The sequence below is a fragment of the Sinohyriopsis cumingii genome, chromosome 8, assembly GCF_028554795.1.
Source record: "Sinohyriopsis cumingii isolate HCF-2022 chromosome 8, ASM2855479v2, whole genome shotgun sequence".
In the NCBI taxonomy this organism is placed as follows: domain Eukaryota; kingdom Metazoa; phylum Mollusca; class Bivalvia; order Unionida; family Unionidae; genus Sinohyriopsis; species Sinohyriopsis cumingii.
Genome location: NC_142968.1, coordinates 91,385,401 through 91,411,036, shown reverse-complemented (window position 1 = coordinate 91,411,036; position 25,636 = coordinate 91,385,401). Strand labels below are relative to the sequence as shown.

Genomic DNA, 25,636 nt, shown 5'->3' with positions numbered 1-25,636 from the left:
CCGCTGCTGTTTAAACTGTTACCACATTAATCAAGCTTTTGTGCATAAAATTGCAAGTTATTGATTAGACTATAATCTGTATTGACTGTAGCTATTTGACTGGGAAGAAAGGTGGAGTGTATTAAATTTTGTAGTCTGTCTCTCTGTTTATTACCAATAAGTTTTGCTGACAGTGACTTTAATGTCTGTGATCTACATTTACGGAACATTTGGATGGCTTGCACTTCAGATAAGGAAGAAGTCTCTAGATTTCATTGTCAGAAGATCTTAAGACAAGATCACTTTGATTGGTTGAATGGTTTCCATACAATAAATGGAGTTCTCCATCTTTGTTACAAAATTTTGTGAATAGTTTGCACTCTGTGTGTGTGAGAGAGATTGGTATTTTTAACACAGTTTCAACACTTACAGTCATATCACTATGATATCTGCAGTGTGGCAGCTAGTGATCTCTAGCACTGGGGCATCATGTCCCACCCAATCACATTATCCTGACACCAGGCTGACCAGTCCTAATACTAACCTCTTAATGCTGAGCACCTAGCGAGGTAGCTGTTAGTACCATTTTATAAGTCTTTGGTATGACTCAGCCAGGGTTCAAACCTGCAACCTCCCACATCCAAAATAGATGCTCTAACCACATGGCCATTGAGTGGTCCAGTTGGTGCATGGAAGAATGTTATTGAGGTAAATGGTCAAACTTTATGGTAATTTGTTAATGAAATAATAAAATTGTCTCAGCTAAATATCATTAGCTCTACATGATACCTGGCCAAATTTTGTGGATGGCTTGCTTATGTTGTAGGGTTTAATGCCATTTTTCAGCACATGATTGGCTATACATGGCAGGCAGTATTAATGTTGGAGGAGGAACCTGGGAAATCCCCGGAAAGAACCACCGACACTCGAGAAGCTACTGGCAAGCTTTCTCACGTACCCACATTGGCTGAATATGAGACTCAAACCTATGCAGACAGAGGTGAGATGGCAGTGATCCGTAATGGAGAGCACTTTAGACCACTCGGCCACTTGGGGGCCCTGTGGGATGGCTTGCACTTGGGATTATGAAGAATACTTGATTTTGGCTCAAAAGTTCAGAGGTCAGGATCAGTGACTGATAGAAGAAAAAAAGCTGTACATCACAGACTTTTTCCAATGAATGGCTTGCACTTAGATAAGGAAGTAGCCTGTTGATTTTGGGGTCCAAAGGGAAACGGTCACGGTCACTCTGAAAGAAGGTAAAAGGTTTCTGCACAAAAATGTCGGTTATCAATATAGAAGATTATTAAGCATGTGGCTTGCATGGTACCCTTGTTACCAAAATAGTTTGACCTGTTTTACATATTACAGGGAGCCTCTGCTGAAATTGAACTGAAACCTGGGAAAACCATCAAGATCACAACTGATGACAAATATAAAGATGAATGTTCAGAGGAAATTCTATGGGTGGACTACACAAATATCACTAAGGTGATGAATGTTGGAAGCCGCATGTATATTGATGATGGTCTCATCTCTCTCATTTGTAAGGAAGTAGGTATGTACAACAGGTAGTTCACACAGAAATTAAAATAAGGTATCCACATCATACCATGCTATGAAACTATACTTATAACATAAATATATCTTAATGAACCCCCTCCCCCCTTTTTCTAAACAAAATTAATTGGATGGGGCTAGATCATGTATAAGATAAAGCTTTACATGTTGGGGATTTTCCATGCCTTTGAAAGTAATGGAACAATGATATGGCTAGAAAAAAGTAATCGTAGATTGTAACAGCTGTGACATATGATAAGTGATATCATCAAAACAACCAATCAAAATAATTTATTGTGGATGATAATAACTAGCTAATAAAATTTAATTGTATCTCTAAAAAAAATATGACATTAAAAGTGCAGAAGCATGAAATGTTGGGTTTTAGAATGTGTAAAAATTTCAGTGAAAATGATTGGTGTATTTATTGAACCTGTTCACATAAGGCAGGGAACATAATATTTGTAATGTTATCTGGGGGTTTGCCTGTCTGTCACACTTTCTGTTCCACTTAACTTATATTGAGTGTAACTCATATGCCATTTGAGATAAAATTAATATGTTTATACTCATTCATATTGTCATGTAGAGTGGTGTATGCTACATTTGAATCTTGTCTTTTAAGATCAAGGTCATAGGTCAGTATTTACAGCTGTATGCCTCACCAGTAAATAGTTGCTGGCATTACAGTTTATAGTCATCAGTGTTGGTATACAGATGGGTTTCTTATTGGTTTCCGGATGATAACAAGCTCTAGTGTGACTTAATATATTTCCCTTTTGCCCAGGGAAGTCCCCTATTGATTAGGAGGTCAGTAGCTCCAATGTTAGGATCACTGTTGTTAAAACTAGATTTTGCAGACACATTTCATTTTTTGATGACCACTTTATTTCTGAAGAGCAGAATGTTTAAAAAATTTATATTTGATTCATTCTCTTTAGCTCCAGGAAGAATGCTGTTGCTTTGGGTGTCAGTAGCTCCAAGGTCAAATGTTGCTGTCCTAAAAATATTTTTGGTGATTTTGCTGCTAAAATAAATTGCTTTATTACTGGATAAGTGTGTAATTTGTGTTTTTATACAAAATTCGTAATTTTCACATATTGTTGTAGTATTATATTATATACTATAATAATTTAGGGGGTAATGAGTGAGGCATCTTAATCAAAATCATTTCACTACATTATACTTTGGTGAAATGAAATCCTTTTGTCATGTCATAAATAGTATCTTATATTTGTGCTCATGTCAAGTGAAATTTACATATTAAAATAAAAGACCTGCCAACCCTTATGATTTTGCCATGAGTCTTGCAAAAATGACTTTTAAAATACAGACTTATTGAATAAAATAAAAAATTATGGAAGTACAGTGTTCGCAATAAAAACCAGATAATGGCTTCTATGTGTTTGATTTGAATCTGGGGTTTCATATTAGTTTCAGTGGAGTTGGTTAGGGAACCAGACTGACTTCACAGGAGTATCATATATACTTCAGACTGCTTGTATTTTGTGATGTAAAACATGTATAATGATCAAGATGTTGCTTATTTTTGCTTTTAACAAATGGCATTCAACAAGCGACTATTCAAAATGAAAGGGACAATAAACCTTTTAAAACGTTTTAATAGTACAGAAGAATAAAGGAGAATATTCAGATTTTGGTGGGGAAAAGCAGGAAGGTCAACAGTTAGGTTTAGCGGACTTCATGCATTGATTTGAGTATGTCACATGGCAGGAAAGACGATTGGCATTGCCATGGCCCTTGTGAAATTTAATTTTTTTTTAATGGTTACATAAAGTTGAGAGATAGCAAGAAGCCATTGAGCCACAGCATTGTTTGGAACTGCAGTTTGTAAAACTAATTAAGGTTCAAATAAACTTTTCAACCTTTTTAAGTTGAACACAATGTTTACCATCACTGCACCAGTCTTGAATCACACTTCTGGATTTTTAAATTGTATGTTTTCCAGCTGGACTTTTAAATGCATGTTTTCCAGGTGGATTTTTAAATTGTATGTTTTCCAGCTGGACTTTTAAATGCATGTTTTCCAGCTGAACTTTTAAATGCATGTTTTCCAGCTGGACTTTTAAATGCATGTTTTCCAGCTGGACTTTTGAATGCATGTTTTCCAGCTGGACTTTTAAATGCATGTTTTCTGACATGACAATAGCAGCATGATAGTCTGTGACACCCTACTGAAGACTGGTCTAACTGATGGAAAAAATCAACTGCCTTACTGAGAAGGTCTTGTTAGAGTTGGCAGGTCTGAAATAAAAAAAATCAGTCCAGCTTTCACATTTTTTCATGAATTTCATTTGAAATAAGCACTCGTGTAGGATCCTCTTCACATGCTGGACATATTTGTACAGACTTTTAAATTCATAAAATGCACACATATTGCCATTGCATTTCATTACTGACAACAACTTAAGTTCTAGATAACAGAGTGAAACAAACTTCAGTACATTTTTATCCTTAGTAGGGTTGGCATGTTCATTGAAAGTCATTGAGAAATAAACACCTCATTTCAAGGCTTTGAAAATCATTGAATTTTCACTTTGATCATGGAAAGTCATCAAATTTGAGTGATTTTCCATAAATGTAAAATTTGATAGAAAAGTTAACTCTTGAGTCATTTATTTTATGTCTTGTCCAAACTGAAAGTATCGTTTGATTTTCTGTCATATGCTAGCCTCTCTATTATCAGAATCCACAGGAAGTAATTGTATATCATCCATAGTGCCCCTTTCACTTGACCTCATTAATGCACTCTTTCACATGAGTGAGTTTTAATTTATCTTCAAGCAAGAACGTTTCATTTGCGAGAATTTTTTTAAACAAGCAATCATAGGAAAATACTGGGAAAATGCATGTTCAGCAATAGTTGGTTACAAGACAGGGACTTTATTAATTGGCTAAGGAAAGATGCAACCTTGCAAAACATAGTTCTTTGCATAGTATGCAAGAAAACTGGGGGTGGGTGATTTGGATTTTTAACGTAGCTTTAACAATTTTTCTGTCATATCGCTATGATGTCTGCAGTGTGGCAGTTTATAGTAATGTCTAGCACTGGGGCATCATGCCGCAGACATGTAGCATGATGTCCCACCCAGTCACATTATAATGACACCAGGCCGACCAGTCCTAACACTAACCTCTTAATGCTGAGCGCCAAGCGAGGCAGCTGTTAGTACCATTTTTGTAAATCTTAAAGAAAACTGTTGATATTGCAGGAATGGGCATTGCTGCTTTATTTAAGTAGCAATGCAAAAGGAAAGAAACACTTGGAACTTATGAAAAAAACTGTTTTGATGTCCTCATTCATACTGTCAACACAGAAAAATCTAATTCTTTGTCATCACCATCATCTGCATCAGAAAAGCCAGTTTCAGCTTTAGCAGGTTTGCAATTTCAACAGCTGTCGAGAGGGGTGCAGGATTTATGCAAAGCAGTGATGTGCAGAAGGCTGAAATATTATGGACTTTAAATGTGGTTTAGTCATTATAGTTTCAAATGCAGTGACAGTGGTGCTCTTTTTCCATCACTGTTTCCAGACAGCAAGATTGCTAAGCAGTATAGTTTCAGTTAAAAGAAGACTGCCTACCTTACAACTTTTGGCATCTCCTCGTATGATAAGTTGGATGAGGCACTAAGTATGTATTGCTCTTTGATGAGAGTTTGAACAATGATCTGCAGGAGAAACAGATGGATTTATATATATGAATCTGGGATGGAGACACCATCTCCTCACAGTTTTTGGGGCATGCTGCAGCAGATGACATCTACAACCAGTTTAGCTTGGTATTTCCAGAAACTTCATTCAGCTTTCCATGGATGGCCCAAATATAAACAGGCATGTGTATCAAATCATGCAATCTGAGATTGACAAGCAGAAAGTTGCTTCAAAAAGGAAGTTGTGGGCTGCATATGCTGAGACTGACAAGCAGACAGTTTCTTCAAAAATGAAGTTGTGGGCTGCATATGCTAAGATTGACAAGCAGACAGTTTCTTCAAAAAGGAAGTTGTGGGCTGCATATGCTGAGACTGACAAGCAGACAGTTTCTTCAAAAAGGAAGTTGTGGGCTGCATATGCTAAGATTGACAAGCAGACAGTTGTACCCTGTCAAAGTACCACAAAAAATGTATCATTTTAGGAGTACCTAGTTGTAAGATCAGAGTCTTTGTCATAAAATAGATTATTTCTATTAGACTTACATAAGCTGCTGTATGTTGGTCTTCATGTACAGTCTGTTAATTTCATCAAGTATACATGTGCATCTAAGGAATCTTCCCAAATAAGCAGGTACTTATTTTTTTACTTATGATCATGTCGACTACAGATGTAGCTACATACATGATAATATCTCAATTCTTAGTAAATTATAGACCAGAAACTCTGTGTGTGTGTATGTGTGTGATGGTACACAAGTACAGCAATAATGATATCATGCTGATTAAAAAGTATGTTTAAATAGAGATAGAACAGAATATAAAATTCTTAAAATAATAGTGTTACAATTTGTGCTATAAACTGCATTCCTTCAAAAAGTCAAGATTTTTTACTAGTAGTTGGACATGTTTATATGTACATTCATGAAACTTAATTTCTGTGTTCACCCATCGATAGGAGGTGTGGTAGTTTAGTGGTTATCATGCTGGACTAATAAATGAAATGGTATAGGTTCATATCCAACTTTGGATTAGCCTTGGTTGGCTATTATGTTGTGTCTTTGGGCTTGGGCAAGGCACTTTACTCCAATTGACTAGGCACTAAATGTAGTTGCCTAAGGAGACCAGATCAACAGATCAACAAATCATCCTTTGATACACGGCTCACCACTGGAGCATATATTGGACAATATTTCCATGTACAGTAATGATTTTGTATGCGCTAAATAGCCCAACAGTGCTGATGCTTCGTAAAAATACAATCAATCAGTCAACATGTACAGTAATGAAACTTCATTTCTGTACTCAACTTTTGACACACCGCTCACGGAGATGAAAATTATATCAAAGTAAGCAAATGTTAGTGCCAGTAAATGGTTGATTTTTGGATCATACATAAGATGAACCAGTATGTTGAATTCTTGTCTATTTTGGTGTATTTCAGGGAGTGATTATCTTATCTGTGAGATTGAAAATGGTGGAGACCTAGGCAGCAAGAAAGGCTGTAACCTTCCTGGGGTGGCTGTGGATCTTCCAGCTGTCTCAACGAAGGATGAAGAAGATCTTCGTTTTGGTGTTGAACAAAAGGTATGATTAAAGAATACTGTAAATTTTTAATTATATGTTGCATTTTTAAAATATCAGTTAATAAAAGCTTTCAGTATTGCATACATGCTTTTGGCATAATCATTCTGCTTTTTTCCCTAAATTATGCCTTGCATATATCTGTATTTGGATTACACATTTTCGGTATATCCCCCTCCCTAAAAAATTAATAAGTTGTTTTCTGATGCAAGCGAGTTTGGACGTCTCTACTCCATTTGCATACAAGCGCCTTTGGGCACCTCTATACCATTCTCATGAAAGTGCCGTTCGATGCCTGCTGTAAACAACAGCCATTTTGAGCGGGTTTTTGTAGCACCACCTTTGGGGAAAACCCCCTATTAGATACTACATTCATTGCTGTGAATGACCATTACATCAGATCACGTGGTCGCTGTTTATGCCCTGGTCAAAATATGCTATTTAAAGTAACTGGGTTGTATACTCCACTCTCCAAAATGAGGTTGCGGATTTCATTCAGTACTTACTCAAGTTTTCACGATTAGAATCACAACTATGAAAGCTTCAGTAACTTATGTAAAGGTTCTGATATTTATGTAGGCAGCAATTAGTTTTTATAAATTATCAAATTCAGATGACTTAGTGATGTAGACACAGACAAAGAACTTGTAAATTTCGAGTGTGAAATGGCAGCTATGGTTGGCCAGGCAGCTTCGCCAACTTGATGGTGTACAAATTCTCTCAATATTTTAAAGTACATAAAAATTCTTCTGTGAAAAATAATTACACAGCTATAACGATTGGACTTTAATCTTAAATTTTTCCATACATAATATATATGTACCAAAAATGTAAAATAGTTAAAATTGCTGTTAAACATAATATACACTGCACTGCTTAACAGTGTGTATGGAGTTGAATAGGTAACAGGTGTTCTATTTGTGGCGCACTGCACTGGGTAACTTTGCTACATGTTTATCGAAGAGCTAAAAAGCCATACTCTCATTTTAGGGTCTGTGTAAGAGACTTTGACAGTGAAAAGGGCAAAGTTAGAGTGCTCTTCTTTCATTACCGGAATTAACAGTAGATTCCACTGGAGAACACATTTTTTTATTTGCTTGATAATGCTTTGAATAAACATAACTGCGAGAGATTGTTCAGTATTGTTAACATAAATAAAACTGAATTCAGCTCTAGGCTCAGTAACCCAGCACTTAGTGCTCTACTAGTGTGCACAACATTCATAGTATTAGCTGGTACAAAGTGTTTTGAAATGCAATATGACAGTCTATTTCTTTTTAAAGCTCAAAGTGTTATATTCAAAAACTTGAAGCAGTAATTGATGTTAAAGTCCAGAGGGATAAATAAATCATTTTGTCCATATGCTCATTGAATTTTATCATGTTATATGTGGATTACTCTTTTTCTGTTCAGATTACTCTTTTTGTCCACTTGGATTACACTTTTTCCTTGCCATAGGTTGGCATGTATGGTATTGTGGATAACAGCCTGAAATGGTCTTTGAAAGGATAGAAATGAAAACTTTGAAAAACCACAGGCCATCAATAAAACATTCATAAAAAAAGCATTCACCCAGGCATATGTGGGTTCCATTGCAAAACATGGCATCCTGAGTTGTTAAGAGAGACCATGACATGAAAAGTTTGGATAAGGTTTAAAAAATGTATGGAAATGGGAATGGCTGGAGCAGAAAAAATTTAGTTGATCAGTTTATAAGAAAACTGAACTCTAGAGGACTGTAATTTTGTAATTTTGTGACCTCTGCTCTATGGTAATCGCAGTTGGGAGAGTTTGAAACAGGAGCTACAAAAGAAGCTGCATATGAAACAATTGAAGCTCAGAAGGCATCTGGAAAAATTGCAATTACTTACTATAAGAATAAAGATAATTCATATAAGAGAACAGATGTAGCCCTCAGTCAGAATATGTGCATTGTATGTTGCCATTGTAAGCACCAGCTTGAAGGAAAAAGGCTCACATTGAGAAGAAAAAGAAACGATTGCATGTTGAGCCCCAAAAAGTCAGTCATAACAAATAGGATGGCTAAAGAAATCTTTGCCAAAGCTGCAAAACGAGCTCAACAGGTTGTGTCTCTTGGAGAAAAAGACAAGTGAATGTATGGGATTACTTGTGTATAGCTGATGTACTTGGGTGTTTATTTTACAGACTTGTTATGTAAAGACAGAAGTATATTATATTTGCTGCAAAAATTGAGAAATTATTGTGACTTAATTACGATGTGAACTCTAACAAAAGCTTGTAGATGTTAGTTATACAATCATCTATTAAACTTTGGTTTGATATCTTGTAGCTTGATAATATCACAACAAACTTTCAAGCATTTCTCTTTTTCAGGTTGACATGATCTTTGCATCCTTCATCAGAAGTGCTGAGGGTGTTCTTACAATTAAAAAAATCCTAGGAGAAGAGGGCAAAAATATCAAAATCATAGCCAAGATAGAAAACCATGAAGGTGTAAGAAGGTAGGGATAAACCTGTAGGGACTTTGTCAACATAGACAACCATTATAGGATTAATTGAACATAGTCTAAGGGTTAATGTTTACCTAATAACTCAGAAAGTAAATAATGTATAAAGGACTTTATATTAACTTTGTAAGTAATTGGGTAACAATACTTCGATTAATACCCATCGATAATTAATAGATCATTAAATTCCAGTTTTTCACCTTTCTATCATCAAGTCAGCATATGTCAGGAACAAGGCATTCAGTTTTGGGTTACTTTTAGCTTTTATTAGCTTCTTCACACTGTGCCAGAATGCCTAGTCCCATCTTGGCTAGCCTTGGATCATCTACTGGTATAGTATTATTGATATGGTAGAAGGTGAGAGCAGGTAAATAGCATTGTTCTGTGTGATTGTTTTAAAAATTGAAAGTCAGGCTGTTTTTTTTTTCAACATACAGGTGTGCATCTAGAACTGGTTGTTTTAATATTAATTGTTCATGCTTTCTGTGCATTTCAGTCTTCCAAAACAAAATCATATCCATTTTAGTGAGATACCCTGCTGTCACATCATGTGACTATGACCTTCATTAAAAGACTGAAACATGTTATCAAGCACAAATGCAGTAATTATGAATGTAGAGCTTGCCATATTTTTTTTGTGACTAAATAGGTGAGTGTTGGGTTGCAGAAATAACTGTAGTTACATTGTTTGAACTTCTACTCAGTGATTTTATTTTTGGTTGTACATTTTTATTGTAAGTCCTGGAGTGGATAGGTGTGTGGCTTGTTATTAGGAGTTGATGTAAACAAAGCTTTATCAAAAGTTCACTGGAAGTTGATTGGGAACTGAAAGTACCTTATTTTCCGTATGTATTGGAACACTGTATTTGTTGGGACACCATTTTTAAAGTAACTTTTTTGTGCACTGTATGTTCTAGGTCACATCATTTTGTAGAGTCGAATGTTGTGGGACACCTTTGAAATCATTTAAAAATTACATGTCAGAAAATACACTCTCGAAGTTAAATTCTTTTTAAAAAAATATTAAACTAAGTACCTGAGATAAAAAAAAACTACTCCACTGCAGCATCACCTCATTAACCCAACCCTTCTTCATGCATATGATCCATTCTTTCAGTGTATGACTACTTTTTTGACTCACTCATGCTGTCAAAAATTATCATTGGAGACAACACAACTGCTGCAGAAACTGCAAGGATTAAACTGTGACTTTTTAAAAATCTGTACCAGTCATGTGAATTCTCACACCTTTAACCCCTTCTTTTTGACAGTCTGCCCTAGAATGAGTACATCAGAGTTTCATCCATGTTAATACTCATCTTCACTCACAAATTCATCGAATGATTTTATTTTCTCTTCAAATTTTCTGGGAGATACTGTGTCATTGTTTCATTAAAATATTCTTTGTTGCCCACACTAGTGAAAGGTTTGTCATTTGTACTCACAGTGAATGTATTTTCAAATAGTAATTTTTATTCATGAGATGCTGTCATATAGTTAACCTGGATATAATACATTCTTGGTTATTTTGGACCTTACACTGTGTCATGCATGAATGGAAGGTGCCTTCGATTAATTGGTTGATATCCCCCCATCTCTCTCTCTCTCTCTTTTTTACATTCAAACCTTCGAGTACAACCAAACATGATTCATTTCTCTATAATTCACGTCAGTGAATGTGTTGTGTTGTCCGACATAAGCAGTGCACAGTGCAGTATGGATGCAAGCTGGCATATGCTACATATTCATATTTATACAAATGTTGCCGATCAGCCATCAAATATGGACATTATTACTAAATATGGAAAATAAATGAAATTACTTCTCCAGAACTGTTCAGTAGCATTTGAAAAAGCCTCGACTTTAACTCATTTGTCCCTGGAGACTTTTGCCAGAAATTAGGTTAGGAAATGCATTTTTGAGGTTAATTCTGATTACATCCAAATACAGATGCTTCTAAGTGTTTTTCACTTAAACTGATACCTAGTTGTGCTAGATATGTTTTTTATTGGCTGTTTGGTTCGCACATGTGCAGAAGGGTACAAGCTGGAGTTCTTTACTTTTTCTCTTTTTTGGATCCTTTTTTGTTGTTGTTTTTGCTTATTGGACCCATAATTTCAACTCTTTGACCACTTCTTACTCCCAACCCCCAATTTGTCATACTTTTTGCAAAGGTTCACCTATTTGTATGAAGTTCAGATCTGTCTGCCTTGGATCACAAGTCAAAAACACTCAAATTTGGACACCAAATCCGATTCCGACAATGGACAAATTTTTGGTGTAAAAAAATTCAGTTCTGAAAAGATATGTTTTCCCCTCTTCATTTTGTAATGCGAGTTGAAAGTCCAGATTATTTGGTTTCATTGTAGAGCTACATCTGTCAGCTTTATTGTAATGTCATCCACTTTGGTGTATCGTAAATGACCTTGACACTACAGAGCTCGAAAGTAGGGTACTGCCTCATCATGAGTTAAATATTCTGGCAGGAAGATTTTTCAAGTTTATGCAAATGTTACTGACCCACCATTAGATACTGTTAAAAAATATAGAAAAACCTTTTAGCAGCTGCTTCTGCAAAACCATATAATAGAATGTGACCAATCTTGATAGAAAGATTCCTGGCATGCAGACCTTTTTACTTCATACATATGATGAACAGTAATCAATTATGGCAACTATTACCAAAAATTAGAAAATAAGTTTAAAACTGCTGAATAGAATGTGACCAAACCTTTCAAAAGGCATCCTGCCATGAGGACTTTTCAGTTCTATGCAGTTTATTTGGATCTATCATCAAATATGGTTGCCAATACTAAAATTAGAAAAAAAAACATTCAACAGCTTCTCCAAAACCACAGAATACAATTTGACTAACGCGGGATAGAAAACACCATGGCATGAGAACCTTCAGATTTATGTAAATTATGCCAATGCATCATTAAGTATGGGCACCATTACTAAATTTAGAAAAACAAAAACTTTTGAACATAATTTTGAACATAAATTTGATTTAAAGCATCCTGACATGAAGAGTTTTCAAGTTTTTACAGCTGATGCTGATACACAATCAAATATGGCCATCGTTGAATTTGACCAGATTTGATAGAAAAGAACCTTGGTAATGAGGACTTGTGATTTAAACAGATGATATCAATTCACCTTCAGATATGGCCATTCTTACTAAAAGTGAAATAAATATTTTTTAGACCAACTTGTTGCTTAAAGAATTTTGGTAACAAGGATTTTCAGGTTTGTTGCAAATGATATGTATTCACCATAAATTGTGTTGTTTACTTAACACATTAACCCCTGGTGACGAGTTTATGTGGTAGGAGGTAGTAGCCTACTGCTGAGCTCTGTAGCGTCAAGGTCATGTATGATACACCAAAGTGTGTGGTGTTAAAGAAATGTAGTCAGAAGTAGCTTTACAGTGATACCAAATAATCTGGAATTTCTAGCTGTACTACAAAATACAGAGGGAAAAGCCTCATTTTTTGGACCCTATTTTTTTCCACCCAAAATTCACCCATGGTCAGGATCCGATTTTGTGTCCGGAATTTAGAATTTTTGGTCTCGACCTAAGGCAGACTGGTATGAACTGCAAACAGACAGATGAACCTTTGCAAAAAGTAGGATAAGATGGGCATTTGGAATAAAGGGTGATTCAATATGAAAATAATGGGTCCGTTAAGCCAAGAAAAAAATATCCAACTTTTACCCTTCTGCACATGCGAGAGCCAAATAGACGCTGAAAAACGATGTTTCTAACACAGATTGGCAGTATGTTATTGGAAGATGACCAGGAAGTTGGTGTTTTATGATGTTCTTAGAAATAGCTTTCAAAATCTGTTTCCTACTCGAATTTCAGATGAAAATGACAAAAACCTCCAGGGGTTAATGTGTTTAAAATGGAAAATCATCTTTAAAAAAATCACTGAACAAAATTTGACCAGATTTTACTGACAGCATTCTGGCAGGAATGACTTTCAGGTGTACAAATGATGCCTCTGCCATTAAATGAGCCTGCTCTTTCTAAACAAACAAAAAATAGCTAATAACCTTTATAAAACCACTAAACAAACTTAGATCAGATTTGAAAAAAAGTCCTATCTTAATGTCTGACAGATTTATTCAAATGATGATATTCTGCCATGAAGTATGTCTGTCACTACTAACAGTAGATAAATATTTGCACAAATTTTTCTAGAATAAATGCTAAACAGAATTTAACCAATGTTGACACAAAGCTTCCTTCCAGTATTGGAGAAATTATGCAGATGTGCCATCAGGCATGCATGGGAACACAAAATCTTGAGAGACCCCAGAACAAAGATATTCAGTCAGTAGCATTTAGTAGAAAGCAGTCTCCTAATCTAGATCTTTTGGACATGCATTGGACTGCTCATCGATAGACATGAGCCGACCATGCCTTTAGTTTTAATCAGTACTTGGTTATAACAACTGTTTTTATTTTTTTCTTCTCCGTATGTTGTAGACCTACCTAAAAAAGCCCATGGTCTTCATGGTGACAGGAAGAGGGTTCTTTGTCATGATGGAAAGTAGTCCTTCATTATTTTTTACTTATGGAGGTCACATTTTATTCAAACAGATTTGATGAAATCCTAGCAGTGGCTGATGGCATAATGGTTGCCAGAGGAGATCTGGGTATTGAGATTCCACCAGAAAAAGTCTTCCTGGCACAGAAGATGATGATTGGACGTTGCAATCGAGCTGGAAAATCTGTTATATGTGCTACTCAGGTTTGTTGGGGCTGTAAAGTTATCATGTAATTATTTGTAGCTCACCTGACCGTAAGGCTTGAACATTCTTGATCTGCCACCTTGTACGGCTACTGTTGCAAACAGTACATTAACCTTTGTAGATATCTTACTGATTGCTTTGATAGGTTTAGAAAAGTGGGTAAATGTTGTTGTGTTTATCTGTTTGGACTTCCATACCCATACCATGCATTATTTTAAGCAAATTTGCAAACGGTTTCAGGGTATGGGAATGATATATTCTGGTTTTACTTGGAGTATTATCTGTTAGTATTTTACACATAATACTTTCAACACGAATCATTACATTTATACCAAGGGCACAATATCAGACTTTTAATGTTATATATATATATATATATATATATATATATATATATATATATATATATATATATATATATATATATATATATATTGTTGAACTTGGGCTTAAAAACAAAAGAAGTATCTCAGAGTATGCTCAGCTTGAGTTTACTACAGTTTTACTTCACTGTATCATATATATAGGACTAAAAGTAAACAGAAAGAAAATCATATTCATGAGGAAAAACTATAAAACCAATTATCATATCACTGAATAACAAATTTACTGGGGAGTTTGAGGAATTTGCACATCTTGGGAGCAAACTATCATTAGAGGCTCAGACAGATGTATACTTGGGTACACAGAAATATACACGGAAGTCCAAATATCTTGGATAACAGTCCTAGCTAAGGACCTGCTGAAGAAGTTTCCTCAGACTGCTGCTTTATAGGTAAGAATGCTGGAAGCTAAGGATTATACGAAACAAATGCCTTAAGAAAATTCTCTGCATTTTCTTGCCTAACAGGATGAATAATGATGATCTGAGTCAAAATACAATAAACATAATGAAAGAAATCGTATCTAACCAACAGACAACATAAATTACAAATACATACAGAAATGTTTGAAACCAATAATTTGCAATCCTATCAATGGATTATTGTAACAAAGCTATATTGTTTATGGTCATATTAAGAAATCCGTTTCTAACAATAAATCTACCCATTTGATATGCATGGTGCCATGTTACTCTTGGCTATGATGAGATTCATCTGGAAAGAAGGATCTAGTTCATTTATAGATAGACTTGAAGGGTTTAGTTCATCACAGAGGAACAGCTATGATAATATTTTATTTGCAACAATGAAGTTAAACATATAGGTTTTTAGGTTAATATATATTTAGGGCCTGAAAATTTTTGAACTTTGGGTGTTACTGATTATGGAATTTTCAAGCACAGTTCAGTTGCCGTCACAAAAACATGTTTTCTGAAGTTATTCATTCACTTGGCCTGCTTTCCATACTTGGGCATGTTAAAATTTAGTACAAACATATTTCAGAGTGTTATTTATTGTTACTTGTCATTACCACTCTGGTGGCCTAGTGGTTAGAGCATCCGCCTCAGATGCGGGAGGTCGTGGGATTTGATCCCCGGCCGAGTCATACCAAAGACTTACAAAAATGGTACTAACAGCTGCCTTGCTTGGTGCTCAGCATTCAGAGGTTAGTGTTAGGACTGGTTGGCCTGGTGTCAGGATAATGTGACTGGGTGGAACATCATGCGGCATGATGCCCCAGTGCTAGATATCACTATAAACTGTCAGACTCAGACATCATAGCTATATGACTGAAAAATTGTTAAAGCTACGTTAAAAATCCAAATCACACACACACACACGCACACACAGTTACTTGTCATTAGTGATGTTGTTAAGCATTAGGGTAAATCTGTCTAGTTATACCTGTGTTTATTTAAAAAAAAGAATATCTTACCAAATGATGTTTCATTCCATTGAAGAGCTGACCTAGAATATTGACTAGTAAATTCCTTGTTCTCAGAATTTTTTGTTGACTGCAGATTTTTTTTCGAAATCACAAAAGTAAAATTAGAATATTTAAACTCTGCAAAAATGCTTGCATTGAGGATATGATGCTATGAACACCAAAGCATTATTTAAATTATAGGATCTTCTGCTTAAAAAACCCATTAATTTTACCTATTTATATGCCCCATCATGACAGTGGTAGGTCATATAGTATTACTGTTGTTTGTCTGTCTGTTATACATTGGGCAAGATTTCATGCACTCTGGTCAGGCATCCATCTACTGTGAACATATTTTTTCTTGTTCCTTTTTGTTTGTTTCTGCTCTTGTTTTTTTGTCATTGCATTTATTACCTCACCAAGCCATAAGGTCAGGTGAGCTTATGGTGGATTTATACCTAGGATGAGTTTGATAATGAGAAAGATTCATTCATGGTAATAAATTGTCTTGCTATATATTTGTTATCCTTGTTACCACTCTGAATATCTGAATTTGGAAAATAGATTATATCATTATGGGATCAAATGAATTCGATAATGAAGAAGATCCATGGATACAATTGAGATGATCATGCATCTGATTCACTGAGCTTGTCACGGAGCTTGAAATATAGCAGCTTCATTAAAATCATGGATTAACTTATAGGATGCCTGAGATCCATACTTATTTGGGCATCATGCATTTGATTGGCTGAGCTTATTGCGACTTAGAAAGACACATTTCTGATCTTCGATCAGACTTGGAATATGGACTTACGTTGTCAAGGTCTGAGATGGGTTCAGTAATGAGCATGTTCAAAATATATTAATGAGATAATCTTGCATCAGATTGGCTGACATTGCTAACACTGTGGAGGCCAAAATAACAGTTTGAGTATTAAAGCAAGGGAAGTAACCTCTGTTCAGGTCGATTTAGAATCACAGGTTTTGTGTTCGGAAGAAAATTTCCCTTCTGGAAAACATTAAAAAACTTAAGACAAATCATTTTTAAATGCATTTATGAATGTCAGTAAATAAAATAACTTCAGTTTGTGAAATAATACACCTTGAGATTAAATTAAGCACTCAATCATTTTGAACCTGATCAAATAAAAATAGTACATAAAAATTAAACAATAAAAGGTTTTGAGGAAACTCTTATTTTATACATAATGTTGGTAATGAAATGAGGTAGGTATCGTTGGTGGGCTTCTGATGTATACCAATAACATCATTTCCCAGCAAGACTTAAAAGTCACCAACACCATAAAATGGTAGTGCTAAATTAGAATACCTTAAATATTTGGTGTCTTTATGTCGTCACATGTACAGTATATTCTTTGTCATTTCATATATTAACTGTCATTAGTTGTACATTATTTTCGATTTATATATGGTAGTTTGGGCCTTTAAAGACACCCTGGCAAAATCATACGGTAGACTTGTGAAAAAGGCAATTGCAGCTGCCTCACTTGGTGCTCAGCATTAAGAAGTTACTGTTTGGACTGGTCAGCCTGGTGTCAGGATAATGTGACTGAGTGGGACACTATGCTACATGTCTGCAGCATGATGCCTTACTGCTAGACATCACAATAAAATACCACAAAGTAGACATTGTAGAGATATGATTGAAAATCTTTTACAACTACTAGTACATTAAAATTCCAAATTACGCACACACACTTTTAAAGAAATTTGAAAAAAGCCCACAGTTCTGTCTTTAACCAAAATGAATGACTGCCAATTTTCGGGATGCAAATCATAGATATTTTTTGACTATGAATAGAATTGTAAAAAATTTAAAAATATAACTGACAAACTAATTCTTTATTTTTCTGAGTTGTGACAAGATCACATTTCATTTCATTCATAGGTAATAGTATTAGAGTTCATATTCATTTGGACATTTAGTATTTCTTCCAATATTATTTTTATACCAGTCTGAGATGGGCTTAAAAAAATGATTCATTAGTGGCTATCTTTTCATGCTGTTTGCTAATCATTGTCAGATCAGTATATTAATTGGACAAACAAATTATTCAGTTCATTATACAGAAGGTGTCTGTCTAACACTCATAAAACATCGTTTTCTTGATTATACTGACAGCCATTTATCGTAGGAATAAAATTGGGTAATGCAGCATGGTTTACTTTCTGTAAACAGAGAGGAGCGAATGAGTTTTAAAATTGTATTTTAAGTATCCAGTCCAGTTCTTTTGAGTATGAAGCTGGAAAAATTCATATTTTGTAGGCCTTATAGGTGATCTGGCAAGTAGGTGCTCTAAACATCAGGCCTAAAATTTAACAAAATTTTCCATGTGGCCAGACTCGTAGATTGAGATTTTTTTTTAGTCCTGCTGAATCTTCACTAGTCCTTTTCACGAAACAATGTTGCTTTTATTTCATAAATATCACTTTTGTTTATAATCCAGGAGTACAAATCTTACTGTGGAAACCCACCAAGATTGCTTGAAAATATTCACTACAAGTTCACAAGAAAACAGTAATTCTCCAGAAATTAACTCTAAGATTACTTGTTAAACAGTTTTAGAGCCTCATTATTGAGGAAAAAGACTTAATAAGAGAAGATAAAGACCTCATTCACACTGGTGATCATATACACACAGACAGATGACATAACATAGTACCGATGGTGCTACAGTGAAAGCAAAATAAGAATATCTCATAACAGTATAGGTATTATGCAGGTTGTTACATCAGATATTTTTCAGATGCCTTTCAACAAAATATGTGTCTCCATGATGCCAATTCTTTGTAGAGATTTTGTTGAACACAGCACTATAATGGTGGCTTGACAAGTTCATAATTCTGATTTACTGTCAATTTGTCCAAGTTTCCTCTGATCTTTTCTACCTGATCTGACATTTACAACAGAGTGTAAGGTGGAACTAATTATCAAAAGTTGGTATTCGCTTAAACCGCATAATATTGGCACAGAGTTGACACTTATTACTGGGTCTAGCAAACTTAAATAACTTTACATCAAGCTACACATGAATGAAAATGATAGAAAGATGCTTTATCCTCTCAGATATTACAAGTATAACATTCATATGTCTTTAATTCACTGACAGATTCATCAGGCAGAAAGCACATGTCAGCTTGGTTTTTGTTAGTATCAGAGGACTATTGCAATGGCGCAATGAATCTGGTTTTTTCAGGTTGCTATAATTTGTGAGAAGAACAATCATCCTGTTTATTTCATTCAGGTAGGGTTCACTGTAAGATCATTCAAGTTTGCTGGGCTTGGTAGTAAAATTACATATGACAGTATAAAAAAAAACAAATCAAGCTATCAAATTGACAAAAATTACTAGTCTGATATGAAATTTGTAAGCTTTGGGACCTGTACTTATTTAAATTTGCAATATCAAAACTTGTTTTTTTTTTGTTGTTTTTTTAATTCTTCTGAACCACAGGGTCAACCTTCATTTTTCTTTGACTGGTCTGTTTTCATGTATTTAATTCTATTTTTAGATGCTTGAGAGTATGATCAAGAAACCTCGCCCAACTCGTGCGGAGACCAGCGATGTGGCTAATGCAGTGCTGGATGGAGCTGACTGTGTGATGTTGTCTGGAGAAACGGCAAAGGGCGACTATCCATTGGAGTCTCTGAGAATGATGCACAAGGTGTGTTTTTGTCTTTTCTCACAGAGAAGACTCCCTGCAGATTTGCTTGGTATATAAGTTGTTACAGTTGAATTTTAGCACACCTTACCAAAAGAAACAGATATGAAAGACTGTTTCTTTAAGTTTTTTTTTCTCTTACCTGCAAAGCATAGGTTTGACATAGGAATCACTTTTACAATGTTGTTGTTGGTATTTGGTGCTTTACCCCACATCAACAAAAGTAGGTTGAGGTAAATACCTTACCCAAAAGACACACTACAGAGCTGACAGCTGTTGATCCATTGGTAGGATTCAAACTCGCACCCGATGGGTCTGGCACATAAACCACAGTGCCAATACAACTCAAGTCTCCTTTAGTCACACATCTTATATAATATGCAGAATGGTGCTTGGAGCCAATCCACATCACTGAACCTGTGGGTATTGTTGTTGTGATATGTGTCAGCCTTGAGGTTTTTGCATTTAGCTCTGTTTCTCTGACACCATTTTGCATACAGTCATGAAACTTGATGGGGCTATGAATCATGGAATGTACTATTCGCCACAACAAAATTTGTTCATGGCGATCTATTTTTCACACTTGAGCATTAAGTTTACATTAATTTTCGCAATTAGCAAATATCTCCAGCACTGTTGTATGTACAGTCATGAAACTGGATTGGTTTAATTCAAGTTGAGTCACTGCTCACCGTGGACAAATGTAGGTCACTGACCTACTTTGTCATGCTCCAGTGCTTTAAGTTTCTGCATTTATCTCAGTTCAGTAGACACTGTTGTGTATACAGATGTGTTATTTGATGGTTTTTTTTATGTTAGTAATATCAATTACCTTGATGACCCATATTCAGATCATAGTGACCGACCCATATTCAGATCATGGTGACCTAGTTTTCATCTTCCACTGATTGTAAGTTTTTTGCATCTTGCTCACTGTTTCATACACTGTTGTATGTGTAAAGTCATAAAATTTGATGTGTGTGTGTACATCTATAATGTATACAGGGTTCCCACGCTACCAGGAAATCAGAAATAAATCGGGAGAAATGATAAAAAAATTCCCCGACTGAAAAGTCCTTGAGTTTTGCAAATAGTGATAAAAGTCGGGGAAAAACCCGGGAATTTTCTGCCACCACTTGACGCCTGAAACAATCACATAATTGAATCGTAACTAAACTGATCATGAGTTAAATTGATCGTGTTCTAACCAGAATATTCGGAGGTGCAGAATGGATCATTTGGTTGCTTGCAATAAACATATAGTCTAGTCAGTGCAAATGCCCAGTGGATTAGATTCGTCCAGTAGACTTTTATTTTCAAAGTCAGCTTGATATCCTTATCTTTCTTTACATGGAAGGTATGAAAACCAGTCTAGCATCATGAGAGGCCAATATGGTGTGGCAAAGCTTAGCCACTTACCGGATGGCCTAGCAAATTTTAACATTGTTAGATCAAGTGATTCATGCATTAAATCATTATGAAAATTACTTATTTTCTCAGAAATTGTGAGTATTAAAATTGTAATGTCTTTAATCTGCCGAAAGACGAGATAAAACTACGTCGTTGATGAAATGTGACCTGGTACTCGTGACTTGCATTGCTAGTCGCATGAGTACACAAATCTAACAAACCACATTTTCAGATGTTGTAGAGAAAGAAAAAAACTAAAATAATATTAAATGAAAGTCGTATACTGGTTGTAATAAAAATATGAAAAAAGAAAGAATGCAAAATTCTCCATATTTATATACAATGCTCTCGGGCATTTCTGCACGCTTAAGGTTTCCGTCTCCATTATTGAAGCAGAACTCATACCGAATTCGACCAATTGACGAAAATAAAATACAGCAATGTTTACCATTTGAAAAGAGGCATTTGTCACCAGAATATTTTTTTCAAAATAATATTAATTTTGGACACTGGATACCACCCACATGTTTTCCTGACTTGCGATATGTCAGCCTATTCTGCGCACAGCGTTCAAAAGATGTAATATTTATTAATCGGCCAATAGAAATGAAATGCATTACTTTGAACTGTTTACGTCAGCATTTCAGTCGAGTAATTAGGTCAGGTTTATGGCTAGTTTTACAAAATATATCGTAATAATGCCAATAAATGGCAAGATTTATTAAGCAAACAAAACTGATCTTGTAAAAGAGTAAAGTTCAACATTTTATACAAAAAATAATCTACTATATGGAAGAGAAACAACAATGAAAAGGATGTAATGTGTTTACAACATTTTGCTGATGGGGAAAATTACTAAAAAGTTTAGAACAGACTATATGTTGGTGAATTTCTTGAGAATTTTTATTGTTGCGGCAAGTTGACACGTTGGGCAGCAGACGATTTTGTACGTGTGGGACAACTTCTTGCAAAAATGGAAACTTCGATTAAAATTCATTATTGTTTTTAGATATACGTTTCCATCATTTATATAATGTATTTATTTGTATGATTCTAAATTTGTAAATCGGATTTTCTGGGTTACCGGTTCAAGAAGGTCATGGAGTGGGTCTTCATGTTGACATCTAGAAGTCACATTTGCATATGCATTTCGTGTTGAAATGCTGGATATTTTTGTACACTTTATGATTATCACTTTTTTTAATTAAATTGCGATCTTTCTTCCTTGACACAAAATGGATTTTTGACCCAGAATAATGTGATCCAATGTTACAGAGATGATGTATTGTTGCGCAGAATTACACGGCGCACAGAATTGGCCAACATGATGGTATTCCAAGAATAACTTTGGAGTTTTGTTGTATCTCGTGACTACTATGTTGACATGTGCTCTCTGCTTGATAAATCAGACTGGCCAGATTGCTGGATTTTACAAAAGGTATCTGACTTTCATTTAATATAATTGAATTTCTGTACAACAACATTATAAAAGAGTTTGTTGTTGATATCACGTGACTATTGGACTTCCATTGTCATCCTTTGAGATTTGTGAAGTCATGTGACAAAAGTAATGCAAATGACAAGTACTGGGTCAGGTTTCATATACACCATAGTTTCATCTAGTCTGTCAGCGGATTAAAGACATAATGATTATATTACTTGCCATTTATGGGAAAATAAATTGTTTTCCTATGCAGATATGGGTCGTTATAAATTTAAATTTTCTAGGCCCGCTGGTGACTACCATATGTCACTACCGCACAGTGGCATCGAATTCCTAGATGTCCAAATATGGAAAATGAGGTGGGACTATTCGGAGGAAACTCAGATTAAAAAATGGACTGCTATTTGTTTAAAGCCAAATTTGTAGTCCAAATTGTTGAATCTCAGAGTTGAAATGAGAAATTGTCATTCCTTGTATTATATATTAAAAAACTATACAAGACTCTGTATCAATACAGGTTTGGAGACTGGTTTAATGAATTACAAGAAGACAAGTTCATTTTACAGAAAAATCAATCCTTGTTTATACAACAGTATATAATTTTGAAGGTCTTTTGTCAAAATTTAAATCGACCATTTTGAAAATGTTTTTAAATGACAGATTTTTAACCTTGTTGCCTTAAGGCGATTAGGTTGTTTGAAAAATCTTGTTTGGGATTTTATTGGCACAGATATATTCAGGGTTAATCTCTTTTTATTACAAGATAAGATTCTAATTATTTGCGTTTATTGTTTTTTAATTTACTGTAATAGGAAGTTTTACTTTCTATGCGTTGCATATATATATTGCTATATAATTCTTTAGAATTAAAGGTTTGAAAGGAAACAAAACATAATTTATGTTCATTATGTTGTTCCCACCTAGCAACATAATACAGCAAAATAAAGTTAGAACTTTTATTCTGTACTTTGAAATGACTTTACATGCCAATTTATAGGAATGTAATCAAACTTGTTTCGTGGGATACATTTTGTGGTTTTGTACATGATCATCATTTCTGACCGATCTTTTTGGAGAGCCTTGAAAGAGAAACATCTTTAGATTTAGAAAATGTATGTTTTATAATCTAAAATGTTCATTAATTCCATTTAGTAATTGTTATATGTGAACCTTGAAAAAATTAATTTCGTGCTGGAAAAACCCTTCAAATGACCTGGAAATTTATCTTTAGAAAAGCTTGGGAACCGTGTGTGTGTGTGTGTGTGTGTATATATATATATATATATATATATATATATATATATATATATATATATATATATCTGTCAATTAGAGGGCAGCATGCAATGAATAAGGAAGAACACTAGAGTGGGCGACCCAATCACCATCAACGACCAGCCTCTGCAAGAAGTAGACGAATTCACGTACCTGGGCAGCAAGGTCGCCACAGATGGAGATTGCACAAGGGAAGTCACCACAAGAATCAGCAAGGCCAAAGAGGCCTTCGCAATGCTGAAGCCCATCTGGAGGACAACAAACTTCAGCACCCACACGAAGATCCGTATCTTCAAGAGCAACGTGCTGAGCGTCCTTTTGTATGGGTCAGAGTGTTGGAAGGCCACTGCTAACATAGAATGCAAGCTCGAAGTCTTCCAGATCAAGTGCCTGCGACGGATCATGAGGATCTTCTGGCCAAACATGATCTCAAACAAGGAACTCCGGCACAGAGCGGGCACAAGCACCATTGCTGAGACCATTGCAACTCGTCGATGGAGATGGCTTGGCCACGTCTGCAGAATGCCCCCTGACTCACTACCAAGGGTGGCACTGAGATGGACTCCACAGGTGAAAAGGAACCGTGGCAGACCCAAAGAGACCTGGCGCCGAACTGTGGAGCGAGAACTCAAGACCAGAGGCCTCACCCTGCAGACCCCCCCCCCATAACAGCAGCCGACAGACCAAATGGTGCTCCCTTGCTGCCGCTTCAAGCACCAGACAGCGCAGAGAGGATTGATTAGATTGATTGATTGATTGATTGATGCAATGAATATCATAAGGCTGTCCTTTCTTGGTGTAACAGTTCCCATTTTCCATACTAGAAGTTGTAGACATAAGCAAGAAAATTTGCATTTGAATCATATACAACATTGAAAGTCAAACGTAATTTTTTATAAAAGCATGAAAGTTAAAAATAAGTGCATTAATAACATTGGTGTATCACAACACAGCTATACATTATATCCTTGTAACCATAAAAAGGAGCTCCATAAATGTGATTACATGATGTTTCAGATTGCCAGAGAAGCAGAGTCAGCTATGTTCCACCATCAGCTGTTTGAGGAACTGAGACGAGAAACCCCAACCCCAACTGATCCTACCCACACTATTGCCATTGCAGCTGTGGAGGCTTCATTCAAATGCTTGGCTTCAGCCATCATTGTCATCACAACCAGTGGAAGGTAAAATACCTTTGTATAAGCTGTTATTCAATGAGGCATATAGTGTAATTACCAATGTGACATATCTTGCAGTAACCATAGCGAGACTTGTACTGTAATTACTATATATCTCATAATTACTTTTTTTTGCATAGTCAAAATAATTAGGAAGTAAATAAATTCACTTGTTTAAAAACTTCAAAATTGAGAAGGTGCAGACACTTTCTTCCCACTTCCCAACAATGCTCCACCAAATATAAAGAAACAATTCTTTAGGCTTTGATCAGAGCGTAATAAATATTTGTTCCTCTTTTTGACTTTGTTAACTTAATGGATGGCCTGTTGTCTTTGACCTGTTATGACTCATTGGTCTTCAGCTAAGTACCAGAAAGAAGCAAAACCAGTAAGTTGGTAAAAGTAACCAATAATTTATTTCTCTTAGTTTCAAAGTGAAAATTAAAGGGGAACTTGCAATATTGTGAATTATGTCTAAAAAAATCATAAATGTTCTATCAGAAATCCAGAAGTTTAGAATGTTTCAAATGAATTTCAGTATTGAATGTGGTGATGTACCAGTAGTCATAATCATATAATCCAGAACGATTTGAATGAATTCACAATAATCCCAAAGTAGTGTTTAAGTTCAGAATAGTTAGTGAGCACTTTGTAATTCCAATGAATAATTTAAGTAAATGATTTGTTGCAATTTATATCTGAACACAATAGTAAATAATTCCACAAACTGAACTTAAAATGGGAATGAAAAATTTATTTACCACATTTCTTATATGCAAAGTGTCACCTGA

The 25,636-nt window shown here is 35.2% G+C and overlaps 1 protein-coding gene across 11 annotated transcripts in view; it reads left to right on the top strand.

Annotated features, from left to right (window-relative positions):
• LOC149794137 (pyruvate kinase PKM-like) overlaps positions 1 to 25,636 on the top strand; it is a 135,076-nt gene that overhangs the window by 87,676 nt on the left and 21,764 nt on the right. For all 11 annotated transcript variants that reach the window (XM_089968194.1, XM_089968193.1, XM_089968196.1 and 8 more), the window contains 6 exons: positions 1,351 to 1,537; positions 6,653 to 6,795; positions 9,148 to 9,275; positions 13,891 to 14,041; positions 19,389 to 19,541; positions 24,685 to 24,851. In XM_089968194.1, coding sequence (XP_089824320.1) covers positions 1,351 to 1,537; positions 6,653 to 6,795; positions 9,148 to 9,275; positions 13,891 to 14,041; positions 19,389 to 19,541; positions 24,685 to 24,851 — 929 coding nt within the window. The remainder of the gene's footprint in view (positions 1 to 1,350; positions 1,538 to 6,652; positions 6,796 to 9,147; positions 9,276 to 13,890; positions 14,042 to 19,388; positions 19,542 to 24,684; positions 24,852 to 25,636) is intronic.